The sequence below is a fragment of the Cololabis saira genome, chromosome 18, assembly GCF_033807715.1.
Source record: "Cololabis saira isolate AMF1-May2022 chromosome 18, fColSai1.1, whole genome shotgun sequence".
NCBI lineage: Eukaryota > Metazoa > Chordata > Actinopteri > Beloniformes > Belonidae > Cololabis > Cololabis saira.
The window spans coordinates 9,152,707-9,173,223 of record NC_084604.1 but is presented as its reverse complement, the minus strand read 5'-3'; the positions used below and the strand labels follow the sequence as shown (position 1 = coordinate 9,173,223).

General features: G+C 40.5%; 2 protein-coding genes across 3 annotated transcripts; one reads left to right on the top strand and one right to left on the bottom strand.

The window, feature by feature from the left end:
* The first annotated feature begins 2,897 nt into the window (after positions 1–2,897).
* Positions 2,898–5,005, top strand: uts1 (urotensin 1). Its single transcript, XM_061706992.1, has 2 exons — positions 2,898–2,921; positions 4,589–5,005. The coding sequence occupies exons 1-2, from the start codon at positions 2,907–2,909 to the stop codon at positions 5,003–5,005; spliced, it is 432 nt and encodes a 143-aa protein (XP_061562976.1). The 5' UTR covers positions 2,898–2,906.
* A 4,867-nt stretch (positions 5,006–9,872) lies between these two features.
* Positions 9,873–19,712, bottom strand: LOC133464654 (zinc finger protein 239-like). Of its 2 annotated transcripts, XM_061746763.1 has the most exons (4): positions 19,662–19,712; positions 19,330–19,536; positions 11,894–12,719; positions 9,873–11,811 (listed from the first exon to the last, which is right to left on the bottom strand). In XM_061746763.1, exons 2-4 carry the CDS (start codon positions 19,477–19,479, stop codon positions 11,759–11,761), a joined length of 1,029 nt encoding a protein of 342 aa, XP_061602747.1. In that variant the 5' UTR covers positions 19,480–19,536; positions 19,662–19,712; the 3' UTR covers positions 9,873–11,758. The 2 variants fall into 2 exon arrangements, with proteins under 2 accessions (XP_061602747.1, XP_061602746.1); XM_061746762.1 differs by having other exon boundaries at positions 9,873–12,719; positions 19,330–19,539; positions 19,662–19,699.
* Positions 19,713–20,517: the final 805 nt, after the last annotated feature.

Genomic DNA, 20,517 nt, shown 5'->3' with positions numbered 1-20,517 from the left:
TGTTTGCGTGTGTGTTTTTATTTATATATATATATATATATATATATATATATATACATATATACATACATATATTACAATTCAGCATTTTATTACTTGCGTATAAAGCCCAAAACAGCTTAGCTCCACAATATTTGCAAGACCTGATAGTTCCTTATGTTCCTAATAGAGCTCTCTGTTCCCAGAGTGCAGGTTTACTCGTAGTTCCTAGAGTATCCAAATGTAGATTTGGAGGGCGGGCGTTCTGCTATCAGGAACCGTTACCATGGAACCAACTTCCAATCTGGGTTAAGGAGGCTGACACCACCTCCACCTTTAAAACCAAACTTAAAACCTTTCTGTTCAGTAAACCTCTAGTTAGTGTTAGTAAAGCCTATAGTTAGTGTAAACTTTAGTGTGTTAGGGCCAGTACCTGCAGCTATAGAACAAGACTATAATAGTTAGTCTCAAACAGAGCTTCATGGTAGATATGCTGCTATAGGCCTACACTGCAGGGGGGCCCATCGCCCTTACTTCTCTTCTTCCATTTTCATTTAATAATTGCAACTGTTTGGCTTAAGGTTTTTCTCCCACTAGGGGAGTTTTTACCTGCTACTGTTTTTATATTCATGTAATAATTGCTCGGGGGTTCATGTTCTGGGTCTCTGGAAAGATCCTAGAGACAACTTCTGTTGCAATAGATGCTATATAAATAAAATTGAATTATATATACATACACACACACACACACGCATATATGCAACAATGAAAATGAAATAAAGATATAAAAAGTGCATATATGTACATTCACACAGCAACAGAGTGGATGGAGAATAGAAAAAGTCCATACCAGGCAGGGAGAGGTTAAGTCGAGCTGTTGTAAAGTCTAATGGCAGGTGGTAAAAAGAAGCATCTGGACCTGGGTGGAATAATCTGCTGGCTGAATGAGCTGCACATCAGCCGCAGCTCGTTGTACAGAGGGTGAGAAGGATTGTCCAGGATTGAACAGATGTTGTCCTTCACCCTCTTCTCAGCCACCACCTCCAGGCTGTCCAGGTCCAATCCACAGAACAAGCTTTCCTCACCAGCATATTAAGTCTGTTGGCATCACCAGTCCTGGCACCACCCCACCAGCACACTATAGCGAAGAATAGTGCACTTGCCACCATGGACTGGTGGATTGAATAAAAATCATCCTCAAAGACAGATTATCCCATTTTGTTCCAGGCAAGTTCAGCACCATGGCCAGCTCTATAGAGTTGGAATTGCATTTCTTTTCTGTCAACAGTTTATGTTCTGAATCTTTGAAATGTGCAATTGTTATTTAGTTCACATGTAATAAATTCTAGTTCCAGTTCTTGGACAACAGACTGGTCAAATGTGCCACATTTAATTAAGTATTAAAGATCAGTCCGGACAGTAGGCTTCACCAATAAGAAGCGTAGATCGGTTTCTTATTTTTTTTTCTTTCCTTGAGTGCTTTTTATATTCAATAGGCACCTTCAAAATCTTTTGTCTGTTTCCTCCTGGACACCTGAGTTTACATCACCCAATATGAAATAAACCTCTACAGAACCACTCCCCGTATTCTCAGTCCATCAGGCATCACACGAACTGCACTACTTAGTTGTCCATTTTTTTTATTTTATTTTTTTTATTGACAGATATATACAGAAAAGGTACAAAACTTGTACAGGATAAAATGCAGTTACAAATTAAGGACAGTAAATTATATATCAAAATAAAATAGAAGGCTTGAGGTTTAAGGAGGAAAAATACATTTAAAAAAATCAGGAAATATATTTTTCACATAAGCTTCACGTTTTAACCGCTTTGGAGTTTATGCTCTGTTTAAGACTGTCTGAATATGATATTAATATAGCTTTGAGAACAATTCTATTTGGACGTTGGCTAGCAAATTTAGTACAGTGAATATGGTATTTACTGTAGCAATAATTAAGAGAAGGTTGACTAGATATACTTTGTCTGGGCTTGTCATATCATTTTTTGATACACCAAATAGTACATGTTGAATGCTCAACTTAAAGGAAGAATCAACTTTAGCATTTATAAAATGATTAAGGTCAATCCAGATAATATGAGTATATGTGCAATTCCAAAATAAGTGAGATATTGTTTCATCCACATTACCACAAAAATAACAGTGTGTCAATGTTTATCTTATATTTAATAAGATTGGTCTTGACTGGATAGCATCTATGAAGTACTTTAAAAGTAACCTCTCTTACTTTGTTTGTAATAATACATTTTCTTGACAAGACCCATGTGTTTTTCCAATCTATCTCATTATATAAGTTATTCCAATAGAAAACTGCTGCAGGTTTAGAAACAATATCTCTCTATATAATATACCTAATGCAATGATTCGTAGCTTTATCACTTAGTAAAGGGCAAATGCTACCAACATGTCATCAGGATTCAACCTTGGAATATTACAATTTCTACCTTTAGGAGCAAAGCACAGCAACCTTCTAGCACCATCTGGTATTGCATCAAACACAGTTGAATATTATCTAGCAGTAACAGGAAAACCATAGATTGAGAGAAATTCTTCATAATTGAGTAATTGACCATTGCCATTCAATAGTTGACTAACCAGTAAAATATTATTATCAACCCATCTCTTAATATATAAAGATTTGTTTTTGAATCTAATATCTTGATTGTTCCAAATGAAATATTTGTGGGGAGAGAAATTGTGTGTGTACATCATGGACCAGGATAATAATTGTCCAGTTTCCAGTGATGTTTGCGCTGACGTCAGTGCAGCACACTGGAGGAATAAAACCTTCGGACCTCTCTCTCCAGCACCGATCACAGAATACCTCAGGTATTATACCTGATATCTGTCTGACTGACCGCAAAGTTCAGCAGCAGCAACATTTGGAAGAGGAAAAACGCGAGTTATGGGCTTTCTCAGTGTAAGTTTCACCGGGGGCATTATGGAACAGTAGACAGATATTTATCTTGTTTTTATCATATTATCATGTTTTTATCCATTCTTCTCTTGGTGTTTAGCCATGACGCGATCGGGATCAGCTGAAATAATTAGATGCTCTACTTTGGGGTTTTCTTCAGTTATCAAGTTGATTGACGAAATTCAATTCAACAAGTTTAAAGAACGAGGTTGATGAGTATTTCTCTGGAAAGCGCCTTGAGACAACTTGTGTTGTAATAGGCGGTATTTTAAAAAAAAATTGAATTGAATTTGGGCTGAGTCTGAAGCAGATAGAGCGTGCTGCAACCGAAAGAGAGTTCTGATTCTGATTCTGTGTTTTATGTTTGATTCATTGAACTGGTTGCAACCCAAATCTAGACGGCAATTTCATCGGCTTCGGTTCCTTTTTAAGTGTGTTTATTTTCACTGTCCTCCATATTTAAAAGAACTCACGATTCCATATAACTCTCCATACTCACTCACACATATGAATTTTCCTTTTTTCTTTGTTCCTAGAATTTCAAAAGAAGTTGGTAAAAGATCATTTCATTTTAAAGCTCCATCAGATTGGAATGATCTTCCTCTCTTTTTGCGTTCTATAACCTCTTTTCATTGTTTTAAGTTATACTCTCATCTTTAAAAAATTGCCTATGTTTTTAATTTATTTATGTATTTTTAGTCCTTTTTTTCTCTGTTATGTTATATTCATTTCATTGTTCCGGTTATTCAATTTGTCTATTTTGTAACTTATGTGGGTTAGGGGTTGTGTGTGGGAGGGGGTGAGCAAGATGTCTGCACTGTTGTAAATATTGCACAAATATTGTGCTTGATCTACTTTAAAAAAAAAAGTCAACTTTTTGCATGAGATTATTATGTAGATCAAGAAAGACTAGTCTTTGTATAAACTACTTAATTTTTTGAATGTAAATAATACATTTTGCAAGTACAGTCAACTTAATTGTGTTAAGTTTACTTTATCAAAATTAAGTTGACTTTATTTACCAAAATTAAGTTGACTTTACTTGCAAATGAATTTTGTACATACTAAAAATTAAGTAGTTTATACAAAGACTAGTCCTTCTTGATCTACATAAAATGCGAAAAAGTTGCCTTAATTTTTTTAAAGTAGTTCAAACAAGATATTTTTTACTGTGGTGTTCTACTTAAACAAATAAAGCATGTTTCATCTAAACGTTGGTCAATCTGCCCAATAGATTAAAATTGTTAAAGGAAAGGTAAATACAACAAGATCATTGCTTGTTGTTTGTGTGTAAATGAAAAGATTGCCTGGGATTCACATAAATACTGCTGGTTAAGGAAAAAATGCACAATGTCTTGTTTTTTGAACAAATGCAGATTAAGTTCAAAAACTAGATGGATTCATGTAAAGCAACAAACTTCATTTTTAATTGTTAATATCACAGATTTAAATATGTTATATTTACATGCGCTTAGATTTATTTTTTTCAGTGTGTGTTTGTTTTATGTCATGCTTATGTCTATACTGTAATGTGATGTATTGTAATTTACAGTAATGTTGTATGTGTTCTTGGGACCCCCTTGGAAATGAGATGGCACATCTCAAGGGGGCTATCCTTTAATACATTCTGAAATTCTGAAAACCTGTCTAATCAATTCCTGTGGCTGCAGGGCGTGAAGCCAGCCCCCCTCCTCCTGCTGCTCTCCTCGGTACTGGTGTTCTCACATCTCCGCCCCGCCGCCGGCAGACCGCGCTCTCTCCCCGGCCTGCCGGGGGCCGGCGGTCGCCTGCAGACGCAGCTGCTCCAGCTGCTGCTCCGAGCGGCTGCAGACGGCGCCGCATCGGACCTGCTGCTGAGCAACCGCGTCTTGGGATTTCTGCATCGGAGCAGCCCGGACCCAGAAAGTGACAGAGCAGTGCTGAGGAGGACCGCAGCAGCGCAGCAGCTGAGACGCGGGGACGAGGCGCCGCTGTCCATCGACCTGACGTTCCACCTGCTGAGGAATATGATCCAGATGGCCAAGACGGAGAGCCAGCGAGAGCAGGCTCAGGTTAACCGCAAAGTATTCGATGAGGTGGGGAAGTAAATCCTCTTCAGCCTATTTATAGCAGAAATGCCGCTGCATTACACTCAAAAAAATACATCTAAGTGCATGTACATATAACATATTTAAATCTGTGATATTAACAATTAAAAATGAAGTTTGTTGCTTTACATGAATACATTTTGAACTTCATCTGCATTTGTTCAAAAAACAAGACATTGTGCATTTTTCCTTAACAAGCAGTATTTATGTAATCCCAGGAAATCTTTTCATTTACACACAAACAACAAGCAATGATCTTACTGTATTTACTTTTCCTTGAACAATTTTAATCTATTGGGCAGATTGACCAACGTTTAGATGAAACATGCTTTATTTGTTTAAGTAGAATAACCACAGTAAAAAATATCTTGCTTGATCTACTACTACTACTACTAAAAAATTAAGGCAACTTTTTCTCATGAGATTTTTATGTAGATCAAGAAAGACTAGTCTTTGTATGAACTACTTAATTTTTAGTATGTACAAAATTATTTGCAAGTAAAGTCAACTTAATTTTGATAAAGTAAACTTAACACAATTAAGTTGACTGTACTTACAAAATGTATTATTTACATACAAAAAATTAAGTAATTTATACAAAGACTAGTCTTTCTTGATCTACATAATAATCTCATGCAAAAAGTTGACTTTTTTTTTTAAGTAGATCAAGCACAATATTTGTATCAGTGTAGTCTTCAAGACCTCTGACAATTAATGTTGTCGGCCTGCCTCCCTCACCACATCATTTAGCAAATACGGAGTCTTTTAATGCATCACAGTACCAATAACAACAATAACAACGTGTATTATTGTGTCACTTAAAATAAATATTTTTGATGAGTATATGCAATGATTTCTTTGCCCTTTTACTCCCATCCGTTACAGCAGCACTGTCCAATTTGAACTTAAATTGCGAAAGAAGAGAAATTACCATGTAATTCGCTTTTCTTTTTGGGGGTGTTTTTAACTTAACTCAGGATGAAAAAAATGATCAGAAAAAAATGCCCGCCCCCCTTTATATTTTGTACTAAAAACTTTGAATTAAAAATGATTGCTTTTGACTTTGTTATTGGGGTGATTCTTAATGTATGTATTAATTGTAAATATACATTATTGTGACTGTTATCTAGGTCTTGTGTTTTTACAACATATTTCCACTGTTGTCACATGTTTAACAAAACCTACTAGACCTCGATTATTGGATTATGTTACAATATTCCTTATTCACTAAATGTATTAAAGGTGTGCACTTTTGCATGATCAAAGGTTTTCATGTAAAGTTGGGTGGAAATAAAGATAGTGAAGGTCGATAATTTGATTCTATACATGCTTTTTAATGCGTCTGTGAGGCCACAATGTTCTGTAAATCTGATTTGCCCCCACAAATGACTGAGATGACCTGGACAAAATTGTGAAATGTAGGTGTTTATCAGAACTGTGCATTAGTCTATGTGCTGAACAAAATCATTCTTCTTAAAGAATAAACTTAACATTTTAAAACTGATACTCTGCACACGCCACTTTCTGTAACATTTCTGCAAGATCTTTGTGCTTGCAGGTGAAACTGACCCAATTTGATATGTTATTTTTGGAATTCTTGGTGTCTTTTACTTGTAACAAACACATAAGCAAACAAGGTGCATAAGCAAAGAAAGGGAATCTCCCCCAAACTGAAGTGAGAACTACCCAGTTATATTAATCATAGATGATTTGTATTTGTGTTTGCTTCTTCTAAATTTGTGGATGTTTTATTTAAAGGTGACCTATTATGGCATTTAATGTATATTTTTAACAGGGCTTGAATGTCTTAAAAACAAGCTTTTGATTGTTTTTTCTACATAAATTAGAAATTCAGCCTCTGGGCCATGTCTTTATTTTAACCGCTTCTAACCTCCTTATCTATGAGGGATTCTGAGGGGCGGGGAGGCTATGATAATGAGGCTCTGTGCTGATTGGCTGCCTGAATGACGTGTAGCAGGGGAGGGAACAAAGCCTCCCTCTGGGTTAGAAGAGCAGCATGGGACGCTATTAAAGCGTGTCCCATGCGACTGAGCGCCAGCGACAAAATCAATTCCATTGCTTTATTTTTTTTTTTTTGTATTGGACTGTTCTAACTGGCCGCGAGTTTAACGGTTTCAGTGTGGACAGCAATGGCGCTGGAAGTGGGGGGGCCAGGGGGCCATCCCCCCCCCCCCACTTTTCCCTCCTCTCACATTCTTTTTAAGTCGTGAATCACTCATCAAATGCCCCTATATTGCAACACTTACGGTAAAAAGACATTTGCATTTGGCGTGACATCCACTGCCAATCCAGGAAGCAGGAACACACGGAGGCACACGTCAAGCACTGGAAATCTGCAACAAAAACCACAACCGAAACACAAAACGTGTGTATATGAATATGACTTAAATGGCTGTATGTGTGCGTGTACACGTGTATATGTATGTGTGGCTAGGTGTGTGTGTGTATGTGTAGCTATGTGTGCATATGTGTGTGTATGAATACATACATACAGTATATATATATATATATATATATATATATATATATATATATATATATATATATGTGTGCTTGAGAGAGTGTGTGTGTATATGTCTATGTGGCTATGTGTATGTATGTGTGTGGGTATGGGAGTGTGTGTGTGTGTGTGTGTGTGTGTGCGTAAAAATCCTATCAAAGCTCCACCTGAAGTGCGGCGGAGATGCAACTGAAAAGTCATTTCTGTCTCTCTTAAGATCTGTTCTACCACCATCCTGGGGTGCAAACAAGCTATAGTTACTTCACAGAAGTTAAGTGAGGTCTATCTATCGCCACCCACACACACACACACACACACACACACGCAAGCACGCACTTTTTGGCCACCGCACTTCTGAAATGAATCCGGTGCCCCTGGTGGACAGAGAGCGTCCGATGTCACGCAGCTCGATGCGATAGTCGGACGCGCGCATGCAGTTATGACACGGTGTAAACTACTCCCTGGGATCTTAAAGCCTGAATTACGGTTCTGCATTAAATCGACACGTACCCTACGCCGTAGGCTCTGCGTTGGTGTAACACGGAACCATAAATCAGCCTTTAGTAACCTCGTCTTCACACAGGAAGATTTAATTGAATTCTAAACAGTTACACCACAGTTATTTACTCCGATCCCTCATCATTTCATTTCTTATGTTACAAGACAAATGAATCATGTTAACTGTAAAGAAATCACAACACTGAATGTTCACAAATGGCAACTTTGTTGTTAAAATAATATTTGTACACATTATATACACCATACAATGTTTATATACACCAAGTTGTATATAAATAACATGTATGCACTATTGCTGGCTCAAGGAAGGACTGTGCGTCTTCTGAAGGTGTCGTTGAACATCTTCAGGTGCATTGCTTGGAATATCTGAAACCATCTACAGAAAAAAATGTATTACTAATAGAGCTCCGGTGTTACCTAACGAGTGAGTGGCTCCGTTAGGGAACACTGCAGCCACCGGAGCTGTTCACCGGAGCGCCGGTGTTACCCGTAGACAAATATACAGTAAATAACATAAAAAATTAACGTCACTTATCGCTGACTCGTGTGCAGTTGCCGGGTCCGTACTGTTGGTACTGATCCTTTTATGAGGGTAAGTGTCGATGCAAAACCTCATTTTTTACTGTCCCTCGTTGTTCAAACAACACGATACACCGCTTCGAAACAATGGCGGAGTTCTTGTCCCGGCGGAGTTGTTGGCGTGGTTTCAGCAACGACTCGTAAAAGTCACATGACACTGGACGGCTCATCCGGGCGGCTGTACAGACACTGCAGAATTTGGTTGCTTTCCTCCTTCTCTGAGTTGGCAGGCTGAGGGGTGACCACTTTATATATGTTAAAGCAAGAAAAAAAACGTGTTTTTCATAATAGGTCCCCTTTAACTAAGGACTCGTTATTCTAGCAGAAAGTGAATATCTAGATAGACAAAAAAAGCAGAAACAAAAATACCCAACCGACAAAAGCCACAATGTCGAAAACTCAAGATAAAAACAGCTCTGCCACCAAAGATAGCAAAATAGCATCGCAAGCTAGAGGCAGCTCATATGGAGCTACAGGACACCCCGGAACGGGCATGACGCCGGGAGACCTACTTGAAGCGATAAAAGATTTAAAATCTGAGATGAAGGGGGACAACGACAACTTAAGAACATTAACATTAACATTAACTCACTTCACACATAAATGAGCAGTAAACTCAATGGTTTGGATGCAGGGGCTGAAGGAGCGAATGGGTGAAATGGAGACGGGAGTGGGGCAAGTGGAGGACTTGGCCGTGGAAATGACCGAAGCGGTGACAGCAACTATGAAACGCAAAGAAAGTTCTGCAACAAAAACTCAAAGACTTCTGTTTAAATAATTCAGCTGTAAACAAATTCATTTTAAATCTGGATTTAAAAGAACTGAGGATTTCAGAGTTCCAGATCTGTGGAGTGTAAAAACTGAATGCTGCTTCTCCATGTTTGGTTCTGATTCTGGAGACACAGAGCAGACCTGAACCAGAAGACCTGAGAGGTCCGGATGGTTGATATGGCAACAAGTCCCTGATGTATTTTTATAAACTAACAGAAGTATTTTAAAATCTATTCTCTGAGGTACAGGGGAGCCAGTGTAAAGATCTCAGACACGTAGCGATGTGGTCCACTTTCTTAGTTCTGGTGAGAACATGGGCAGCAGCATTCGGAATTAGCTGTAGCCGTCTGATAGACTTCTGATAGACCTATCAACACACTGTGGATAGAACCCCACAGTGTCAGGGTTGGTTTTGGTGAGGACCCAGATGCAGGAGAGCAGGAGGCAGGAGTTCCAAAAAATGTGTTTATTTCACCTAACAAAACAAAAGCGCTGCTGAACAGGATTAAAAAAAACAGAACTTAAAACAAGAATCAAAAAACTTGGAGAACCTGATGAGGAGAACATGGAGGGAGCAAACAGTACGGACTAGCGGGGAGCCGGGGAAAGACAAGACTAGATATACACAAAGGATAACGAGACACAGGTGCAGACAATCAGGGCAGATGGGAAACAGGAGGTTCAAGACAGAACTGAAACTCAGGGACAGGGGCTTTCAAAACAAAACAGGGAAATGTCAAATCCTGACACACAGGCCAAGTAGGCATAGTACCCGGTGTGGAAGATCCTCATGAGGAAAAAGCACTGGAGTTAACATATGAAAAGTAAAAACAACATTGAAATAAACCTAAGAACAAAATGAAATAAAAAAAAGTTAATACAAAAGAATAAGTACATAATAAAAGAATTGAAAAATAAAATAATAAGAAATAACTAGATAACAAAAAAAACTAAACCACACTATACAATAAAAAAATTATGTTAAAAGCTAAACTAAAACGAAGGTCTTGAGCCTCTTGAGCCCGATGTGCATGGACTGCTGATGGGCCACCTGCAAAAGTTAATTAAGCAGTTCAGTCTTGGATTTTAGTTCGTTAGACAGTATCCAGACGTCTTCCTTGAGGCTAACAATTTCCTATATCTGGTGGCACTGGGGCAGCCAAGATCTGCTCCCAATCACCATCGGCGGCCATCTTGAGTCAGCAACAATGATAACGGAAAGAACAATCATCTACTGGTAGTGAGTGAATGACCTGAATTACAGCCCAACAGCAAGGGGAACCAAAACCCCTGATGCTTCTGGCTGATCCATAATATCCTCCAGGTTTTTGTAGATGACTGCGTGAAATTGTGTCATTTTGTCCAAATTGTTTTTAATTGGGGACATTAATGTTACTGGACTTGATATTGATGGGGTGACTGCTTTTCTAATCATCTGGATTATATCAATAAAAAGTTTGGCAAATTCATTGCAAGTCCATGTAGAGTGAAGTTCAGATGCTACTGACACAGGAGGGTTTGTTAACCGGTCCACAGCAGCAAACAAGGGATGGCTGTTATTGATGTAATTGTTGATGATTTCAGAAGAGGAGCCCAGTGCCTTAACCATTGGGCCATTAGGGCTGGGGTCTTTGTTGTGAACAGTCACTGATCCAATTACTGCTCCTCTACATATAACTTATCCTTCAGACACACATTTTATTCACAGGATTTAAAAAAAAAAAAAGTTTAAATTGTCATTAGCTTTGTAAGTCTATGACAGCATTCACTTACTTTTACAGTTGACCAGCTGGTCTCAGAAGCAGAGGGTGTCACTAGTAAAGCATTTTTTTCCTTATATCCCTCAGATAAAATTAAAAGCAAGAACAATCATTTATCTACAGTGATAAAATCACATGAACAAGGCACTACTGTGGGACACTGTTCTAACATTCTGACATTGACTTCCTATTTGTTTACAGTGGTTTTACTGAGCAGGAAACTGAAATCCAAAAAAACAAATAACTTTATTTCTCTCTATATCTTTATTAACAGAACAATGACAAAAACTAGTGAAAAATGTTGTATTATAATATAAAAATATTACAAAAAAAGTTACTAATTTGCCAACAGAAGCAAACCATTTTTAAAAAGCTAATATAAAACTGTACTTATTAGACTTATACCTTTAGATTTCTTTCTCTCGGAACAACAGATTAAACACATTTCTATCACTGTTTTTTTTCCTAACATGTTTATGTTTGTGCCATTTGAATGAACACCTAATAAAAGCTGCCTCAAACTCATCATACACATTTTATCCAATGTGGATACAATTGTGACTTCTTAAACTATCTGATCTGGCAAAAGCTGCCCCACACTGATCACATGTATGGATTATCTCCGTTGTGAACAAATTGGTGCTTCGTTAAAGCACCTGATTGAGTAAAAGCTGCCCCACACTGATCACATGTATGGATTATCTCCGTTGTGAACAAATTGGTGCTTTGTTAAAGCACCTGATTGAGTAAAAGCTGCCCCACACTGATCACATCTGTACGGCTTATCTCCCCTGTGAATACGTTGGTGCTTTATTAAATTACCTAATAGATTAAAAGCTGTCCCACACTGATCACATCTGTACGGCTTCTCTCCAGTGTGAACACGTTGGTGTCTTTTTAAAGTACCCGATTCAGTAAAAGCTGCCCCACATTGATCACATCTGTACGGCTTCTCTCCAGTGTGAATACGTTGGTGATTTGTTAAAGTACCTAATAGAGTAAAAGCTGCCCCACACTGCTCACATTTATACGGCTTCTCTCCACTGTGAACACGTTGGTGCCTCATTAAAGCACTTGATTTAATAAAAGTTGCCCCACATTGATCACATCTGTGCGGCTTCTCTCCAGTGTGAATACGCTGGTGACTTCTTAAAGTACCCGATTCAGTAAAAGCTGCCCCACACTGATCACATCTGTGCGGCTTCTCTCCAGTGTGAATACGTTGGTGACTTCTTAAAGTATTTGATGTGGCAAAAGCTGCCCCACACTGGTCACATTTGTATGGCTTCTCTCCACTGTGAACACGTTGGTGACTTCTTAAACTATCTGCTCTGGCAAAAGCTGCCCCACACTGAACACATTTGTACGGCTTCTCTCCAGTGTGAACACGTTGGTGAGTTCTTAAAGTACCCGATTCAGTAAAAGTTGCCCCACACTGATCACATTTGTATGGCTTCTCTCCAGTGTGAATCATCTTATGTCTCTTCAAGGATGATGAAGTGGTAAGGACTTTATCACACTGATCACAGGGGTAATCTGTGGGCCTCTCTTTGCCTTTATGTTTCTGTAAAGAAAGAAAGAGATTTAGATCCTGTTGTCGGTTGACCTGTCAAAAGTTTTTTCAGTTGTAATTAATACAGTAGCTTTCTATCATGGTGTTTGCAGTGAAACGATGAATCCTTATTTTCTAGAGGTCATATCAACCATGTCCTGTCACAACTAGTTCTTTATAGACAAAAACATTCAAATAAAAACATCTCGGTAGGTCAGAACAAAAGTGTCAGTGGTGAAAGCTGCTGAAACAAAAACCCTTAGAACCCATTCAACTGTTTACCGAAGCCACTGGAGATGACTGATCTCAAACTTTCATTAGAAATTTTGTCTTTAAAACAGTTTTGACTTCAGAACTTGATGTGAAAACTTCAGTTTTATTACCCGACAAATGTGATGTCAAAAACAAGTCCTCATCAAGATAGAGATGTCATAAAAAGGAACAAAAACAAGTGGGAAGATTTCAAGTGTCCTAAAATCTGTCCCTTCTTTTTTAGGGGTAGTGATAGAAAGTAGGGCTAGTGAAAGAAAGTAGGGGGAGTATTGGGATTGGGCCTACGTTTACAGTCAATAACTCTTTTCTAACCGTAATATTAGCAATAACCCAGTAGCGCACGGCCATGTAATACCAATAACTCCTTTGAATAACCAGAATTTGCTGATATTCCGGTTTTTAAAAACCAGAATATGACCCCTGGGTTACTCCTTTTCTAACTTGAATATTTGGTCATGTATAGCCTAACGGGATATCCCGATCAAACGGAACAGGAATCTGTTTTCTGCGCATGTTCTTTTCGCAAGGAATTTTGCTCTTTTGAGTCCAGGAAGTACTTAGAGGGCTTAAAGTTAAAAAAAATTCCTGAGCCTGAACTTTTTTTCCGGGAGCACATGCGCTCGGCAATTTGGCAAGCAACAAAAATTACATCATTTGAATATTATTTTCCTTTTTACTATGGATGCTTTTTATATCAAGTTTCGCTAGATGTCATTGTGTTTGAAAGGGTATAAGATGACCTACAATCTAAAATATGAATATTTTAAAGGTCATAATGTTATATGGGCAGGTGAAACTCAGGCAGGCTAATTCATTGGTGGAATTATTGATTAGCAACCATTTAATTCAGTAAAGGACAATATATATATATATATATATATATATATATATATATATATATATATATATATATATATATATATATATATATATATATATATATCTCCTGAAGGTTCATCCTTTTAAAGTTCTCACAGCTGTGGAGCCAGTGGTCCTCTTTACAGTAGGGGCACCCGGGCTTCCCTTTGCCCTTGACAGGGGCGGTGCCTTTCTGCTTACTGGACCATGACTCGTTCATGGAGTCGTCCATCTGGAGCATTACTGTGGCATTACATTACATTACTATCAGCTATCTGCTGAAGGGTATCCACAGCTAGCCATGGCAGTAGTAGCAGCGCTATTCATCCGGCTCGAAGGACCAAATTGTAGCCACGAGGCCACAAAACAACAATAGCTCAGTTACTTGAACTTAAACCTAAACTTAAACAAGGACTTAAACCTTAAACTAAATAGCTGCTGCTGCCTGGCGTCCTCTATGGACTTAAGAAATATTAGTGGATACCCAGTTAAAGGAACTAAAGTGAATGGGGAGGGCAAGGGTTAAACAATAATCACTAATTTAATCTCACACAAAATATATACAAATTCCAAATAGATAATTTCTTATTATTAGCGCAACAGAAACAACACACAAATTGATTTATCTAATCTAAACCTTATGTAAATATACAATGCCGAATTAACCCTATTTAATCCTATTGTAATGTCGACATTTTGCCCGGGGGTGGAGCTCTGTGAGATGGAGGTGACAGGGATGCAGAGTCCTGAACACAGACGGGAGGGGTGAGCAGGGGGAGGGGCGTCCGAGCCCCGCTGCTGTTCAGACGAAGGGGAGGGTGGAGATGTCCGCGGTCCTGCGGGATGAGAAGGGAGGCGTGGCAGGCTGATGAAGGCAGTCGGCAGGCAGGTGGTCCGGTCCTCAGGACAGGAGGACCCTCTCAGGTTGTCCGACGTCGGAGCCTCAGCCAGGAGCGGGAGGGATGCTTTTGCCTTTAGCTTTAGCACGAGCTAACGCATCAAACTGGCTGACTAGCCCAACTTAACTAGTCAGCAAACTTCTACCAAACTACTGTACATGAGACAGTACAATCTTCAGGAGGTGTCCTCCTCTTTGTGGATAAGCAACGTTACTTATCCACATAAAGTCACAACTTAATGACCAACAGTTCTCCGCTAAACACGACGTCGACTCCTCTCAGCTGTTCTCACTCTCAGCTGTTTTCACTCTCAACCGCCCGTGCGCGATCCCGCGGGCTCCCGTAGGTACAAACGGACCGTTGACGCTCTCCCCGCGTGCACGCACACACACACACACACACACAATAAAGTACATGCTGTCACGTTCTCTACAATCACACAACACAGGACCGCAGCATAACATAAAATGCAACATAAAACGTATGTAATGCATTGACATAACTTTTCCATGCAGAAAACATAAACCAAATATAACAAATAAACGAATAATATAAAAATAAGATTTTACAGGGGCTGACTCTGGCTGGGCTTCAATACAATATGGTTATGAAACTTTTTTTCGGTCGCCAAGCAACCTGCAAAAAATATGTACAGGGGTCTCCAACCCTGCTCCTGGATCGACCTATCCAGCATGTTTTAGGTGTCTCCCTGCATGAACACACCTGATTCTAATCAATGGTCGTCATTAACTTGTCATCAAGGCCTGGACAGTTCTGTTGCTGACACAGCTCCTTGTATCATGGTGTGCTGAAGCAGGGAAAGATCTAAAACCTGCTGGATAGGTGCTCTCCAGGACCTGAGTTGGAGACCCATGCGCGCAGGCGCGCCCTGCTCTGCGACGACTCTGCGCCACCCCGGCGCTGTTGCCGTGTTTTATGTGAAAAAGGCTTTACTCGTAACACACAACGAGGTCACATACATGTTTTTAATATATCAAGTTGATCCGTTCATGCCCCGACAGAGCGGGGGAACGGCAGGGAGCAGAGCCGGCTGTCAGAGCTGACAGAGCTGCCCGGCTCTTCTGCGCCGGGCGGGATGCCGGGTGAGGCGCTGGGCGAGGCGCAAAGTGGGGCGCAGGTTTTTGCGCAGATCGAAGCGACCGGTGTACAGCGAGATGGCAGAGTCTAGAAGTCAGGCTCTGTTGAAGGGGCTGACTGGACAGACTGCCACCAGGATGGCTGAGTCTGTGTTGGATGGAGAGGAGGATAGTGTAATGGAGGAGCGCTTTCTGGAAATTTGTTTACCGCCAAAGAAGAAAAGTGAGGGGCACAGTGACTGAAGTAAGCGGGCACTGCCCCCTGGTGCCCCCCCATGGCGCCGACACTGCACTGAAGGCTGATTTATGGTTCTGCGTTACACCAACGCAGAATGGTGCGCGTCGCCGCGTACCCCTACGCAGTGTTGGGGGTAACGCGTTACAAAAGTAAGGCAATTACAGTAATGTATTACTATTTGCTGTAACGCAGTAACTTTTTTTAATAAATTTTCGGTAATATTTTACTCGTTACAATCTAAGTAACGCGTGTTACAACGCATTTTAACCCGTTTAGCTGTTGTTTTTTAAAGAATTCACCAACACTGCGTCCGCGAGACATCCCGACAACAGAAAAAAGCGTTGGGAACGCGGCGCGGCGGAACGTAGCGCCGCTGGACACTGTTTGTGTGGGGACTGTTCAGTGAGCAGAGCCGGCAGGGAAAAGTCAACAGTGCGGCGTGTCCGCGTGTAACTTAAATCTACCATGGTCTCAGCGTTAGGGCTCGGCCAAGTGAGGCTTTATTAATATATGGGCTTTATACATTTATTAAATATATATGAGCGCGGAGTCGGCGAGGAGAAGCGCGGCGAGGAGCACACAGGGCTCACAGTCAGTCGCGCTGTGTGAGCGGATTTATGGTTCCGCGTTAAATCGACGCAGAGCTTTCGCCGTAGGGTACGCAGTAGTTCGCGTAACCCACGGCGTATGGCCTGCGTTGTTGTAACGCGGAACCATAAATCAGCCTTAAACCACACCTGCAGCCCATCAGGAGGAGAGGTTAAAACAGCTGCGATGATTGCTGGTTCGTTTTGTTAACTCTGAGAGCTTTATTGGTTTGTTTGTTAGCTTGCTGGTGTTTTTTTTTCTCTCTGGGAGTTATTTATGAAGAAGTTCTGAGTTCCGTGTGAGCAGTATTCGAGTTGAGGGGGGATGAAGGGTGATGTGATGGCACCCCCCTGAAATTAAAACGGTCCAAATCACCCCCCCCTGAAATAAAAACGGTCCAAATCATCCCCCCTATAAAACTGCCATCCCTCCTTTCCATCCCTTATGTCATTTCATCAATGAATGTGGTTTTACTGCTATTTCAACATTTAGAGTCATCACCAGAAAAATAACACCAGAAAAATAACTTATTTGACAATTTTCACCTGTTTCAAGTAAATTTTCACTTGAAATAAGTAGAAAAATCTGCCAGTGGGACAAGATGTATCTTTTTTTGCTATTTTGTTGAAAGTAACTCAAAAGTAATACACAAGTAGTGTAACGCATTACAATTCAGATATAGTAATATTGTAATGTAACTAATTACTTTCAAATGACAGTAACTAGTAATATATAATGTATTATATTTTGGATGTAACTTGCCCAACACTGCCCCTACGGCGTAGCCCTACGGTGTAGCCCTGGCAACAGCACCGCACTGCAGCACCGCAGCCACCGCCACCCGCTCTACGCCCTCGCCGGGATGGAGACGCCTACATCCCCACGGACCCCCATACTGGTTCCGAGCCGGAGCTGCTGCGGCGCTTCAGTGCGGCTGCACGTGTCCCCGCGGGCTGCTGCTGCTGGGCGGAGAGTCCTGCAGTAGCTGCGCCCGGACCGACGGCTCTGCTCCCCGCTCACCCACACAGTGGGGACCGAGCCGCTCTGGAAATAACCACATAATAACTACATACTGGGGGTCCGTGGCAGAGGGGAGGGAGCGGGGTTACACTGGGACACTGTGAGCCCAGGAGGACCCATGGGAAGTGGACACGGGGGCTGGAAGCGAGTGCGCACATGGGACAGATAGAGGTGGGTGCAATTCATCAATGTGTCGATGCATCGCGATGCGTCACGTGACGATTTGGAATCGATTAATAAAAAAAAAAAAAAAAAATTTTTTTTTAGTTATCCTATCCAGATTCCAGACTGAATAAGCTGCTGAATCATTTCATTTTCAAGAATGCACATTTCTTATTGTTCACTTGAAATATGGCAGATATGTTTACACTAAATAAATTTGATGGAAGTACAGATCTTGTTTACTTGAATTAAAGGAGCTTGAGGCCGGATTGTGGCAAGATTTATGAAAAAAATCCGTATACATTTTAAGTTTTCTAGTAATAATGTCAGATGAAGCGTTCCAAACCAAAAAGAATGAGCCCTCTAGCGTATCTCTCCGTTGCCTTGAACAGGCTGTGTGCTGCAAAATGTGCTGCAATTCGGTCCCGAATTTCCCGCGCTGGGCTGAGGATGTGACGTCACATGACGCTGCATGTGCGTTCTCCCCGTTCTCCCGTGCCGGCTTCACTGTTGGCTGCAGTACCCCCAACGGCCGTCGTGGTGAAGGGTGGCGCTAGAGAGTCTCATTTCTTAAAAAGGAGCCTCAAGCTCCTTTAATGAACTCATTAAATCCAGGGCTTGACCGTTTTCAGTGTTTTCCGCCAATAGAGGGCGCTCTCATGCAAGTGCAGCTTTCCCTGGTCAAAGTTAAGCAAGTCAAAGAGCAAATGTTTACATAGTCATAAAATCAATTATTTTGTGTCTTTGAAAAATACATGTCAAATGTTCAAAAAACCTTGTTAGTTACTTAATGAGTGTTGTTAGAGGAGCTGAGTTAATTGATTGGCTATTTATTTACAAATGTAGCCACAGATGAAGACAAAATCAATCTTGTATGGAAAAAAGCATTGAAAATCACAATAATCGAAGAATCGAAGCTCCAATAATCGAAATCGAATCGAATCGTGAGGTACCCTTGTTTGCACACCCCTAGGGACAGAGCAGAGGGGGGCATGGGCGGGACTTAAAATGAAGGCATTTGATTGGTTCTTCCCCCCTGCCAAGCCTCTGGTCCTCTGACCAATCCGTTTCATTCGGACCGCAAAAAACAGATTGGTCAGATTGAGTTTTTACAGGATTAAAGCTGTCAGAGAGGTCGGATGTTTTTCTTTCCTTTTTCTGAACACATTATTCACTGGCTACTCTCAGGATGGAAGGACCCTTTCACCCAGTATAACAATAAATGTTTTTGAATACGATCACAGACTATACCTTTAATGTGAGGATGTGAAAATGCATCAGTAACATCAGCAACAACAGACCTCTAAACATCAAAGTAGGAACTTATTTAGTTTCATTTTAAAGTTAAGATTGAATTGCTCTCCTTTAAAATATATAACTGGATCTGATTTGATCCCAGGGCGACATGACGTCTTTAGGATTTAGGTTCGGTTCGTCAGCAGGACAGACGGACCGAGAAGGAGCGGGTTCTGGACCCGAACACTCACCTGCAGACATGCAGCTTCAGTCCTGCTGGACCCGGAGTCCTGGTCCTGGTTCTGGTCCATCTGCTGGTCCTGGTTCTGGTCCATCTCCTGCTTCTGGTTCTGGTTCTGATCCCAGTCCATCTCCTGCTTCTGGTTCTGATCCCGGTCCATGTGCAAACCTCGGCTGTAGAAAGCATCTGCAAACACGTCGCCTCCACTTGAGCGTTGCTGCTGGAAAATGTAGGATTTTAGGACCAGAGACATAAAATGATCGTAAACCCGTCAGAACCAAAATGACAAATCCATCGGTTTCGATACAGTGACTCGTTTAATAGCGGGAAACAGAAACTCACGGCTCGGTTTCTTTGTTAAATATTTTCTTTCTTCTTCATCTTCTTCTTCTTCTTCTTTAGGTTTAATGGCGGATCACAACCAACGTTATTAGGTGCAATACCGCCACCTACTGGACCAGAGTGTGTACCATCAGGATAATTAGTACATCAGGTTACAATCTACGGTAACTTAAAAGGGGGGAAAGAAAAAAAAAAGGAAATACCTAAGTAAAATAAGATAACCACATTTATATCCTATTGTCTATCCCTGCATCTTTGAGAAAAGCAAGGATTGCCTTATAATGATGTTTTTTATTTTAAACTCAATGTCTTCACCTACAGTACATGTTGCTATTTAATCTAATTTGTAACCAGATGTTTCTGCAGTTGTTTATTTTTGATACCACTTGCTTTCCTGTATTTTGGGCATACGTTGCTGCCATTAAACCTATATTTTATTCACAAAGAAAACATATTAAATGCTGAAAGTGGGCTGAAATCGTACAATGATTTACTTTTAACATTTAATATGTATTCTTCGCTCTACTGAGAATAAAATATAGGTTTACTTGTCAAATGTACAGTCTTACAAATGTAAAAAGGCGTAGCAGGACACTTTGTGATAACCCAATCTTGGTCCTCGAGGGCCGGTGTCCCTGCAGGTTTTAGATGTTTCCCTGCTTCATTGCACCGTGATACAAGTGACTGTGTCATTAACAGAATTGTGCAGCCCTGGATGACAAGCTGATGATGATGATTAATTAGAATCAGGTGTGTTAAAGCAGGGAAACATCTAAAACATGCAGGACACCGGCCCTCGAGGACCAGGATTGGTGACCCCTGTGATAACCTGTACTGCATTTATGGAGATACTGAC

Bases quoted from the DNA above. Each gene is read 5' to 3' on its own strand.
- LOC133464654 (XM_061746763.1), bottom strand. From the start codon at position 19,479: ATGGACCGGGATCAGAACCAGAAGCAGGAGATGGACTGGGATCAGAAC. The intron at 12,720-19,329 runs GTGAGTGTTCGG...CTTTCTTTACAG, and splicing joins CTGAAGCTGCATGTCTGCAG to AAACATAAAGGCAAAGAGAG. The intron at 11,812-11,893 runs GTGCTTTAACAA...TTACTCAATCAG, and splicing joins GGCAGCTTTTACTCAATCAG to GTGCTTTAACGAAGCACCAA.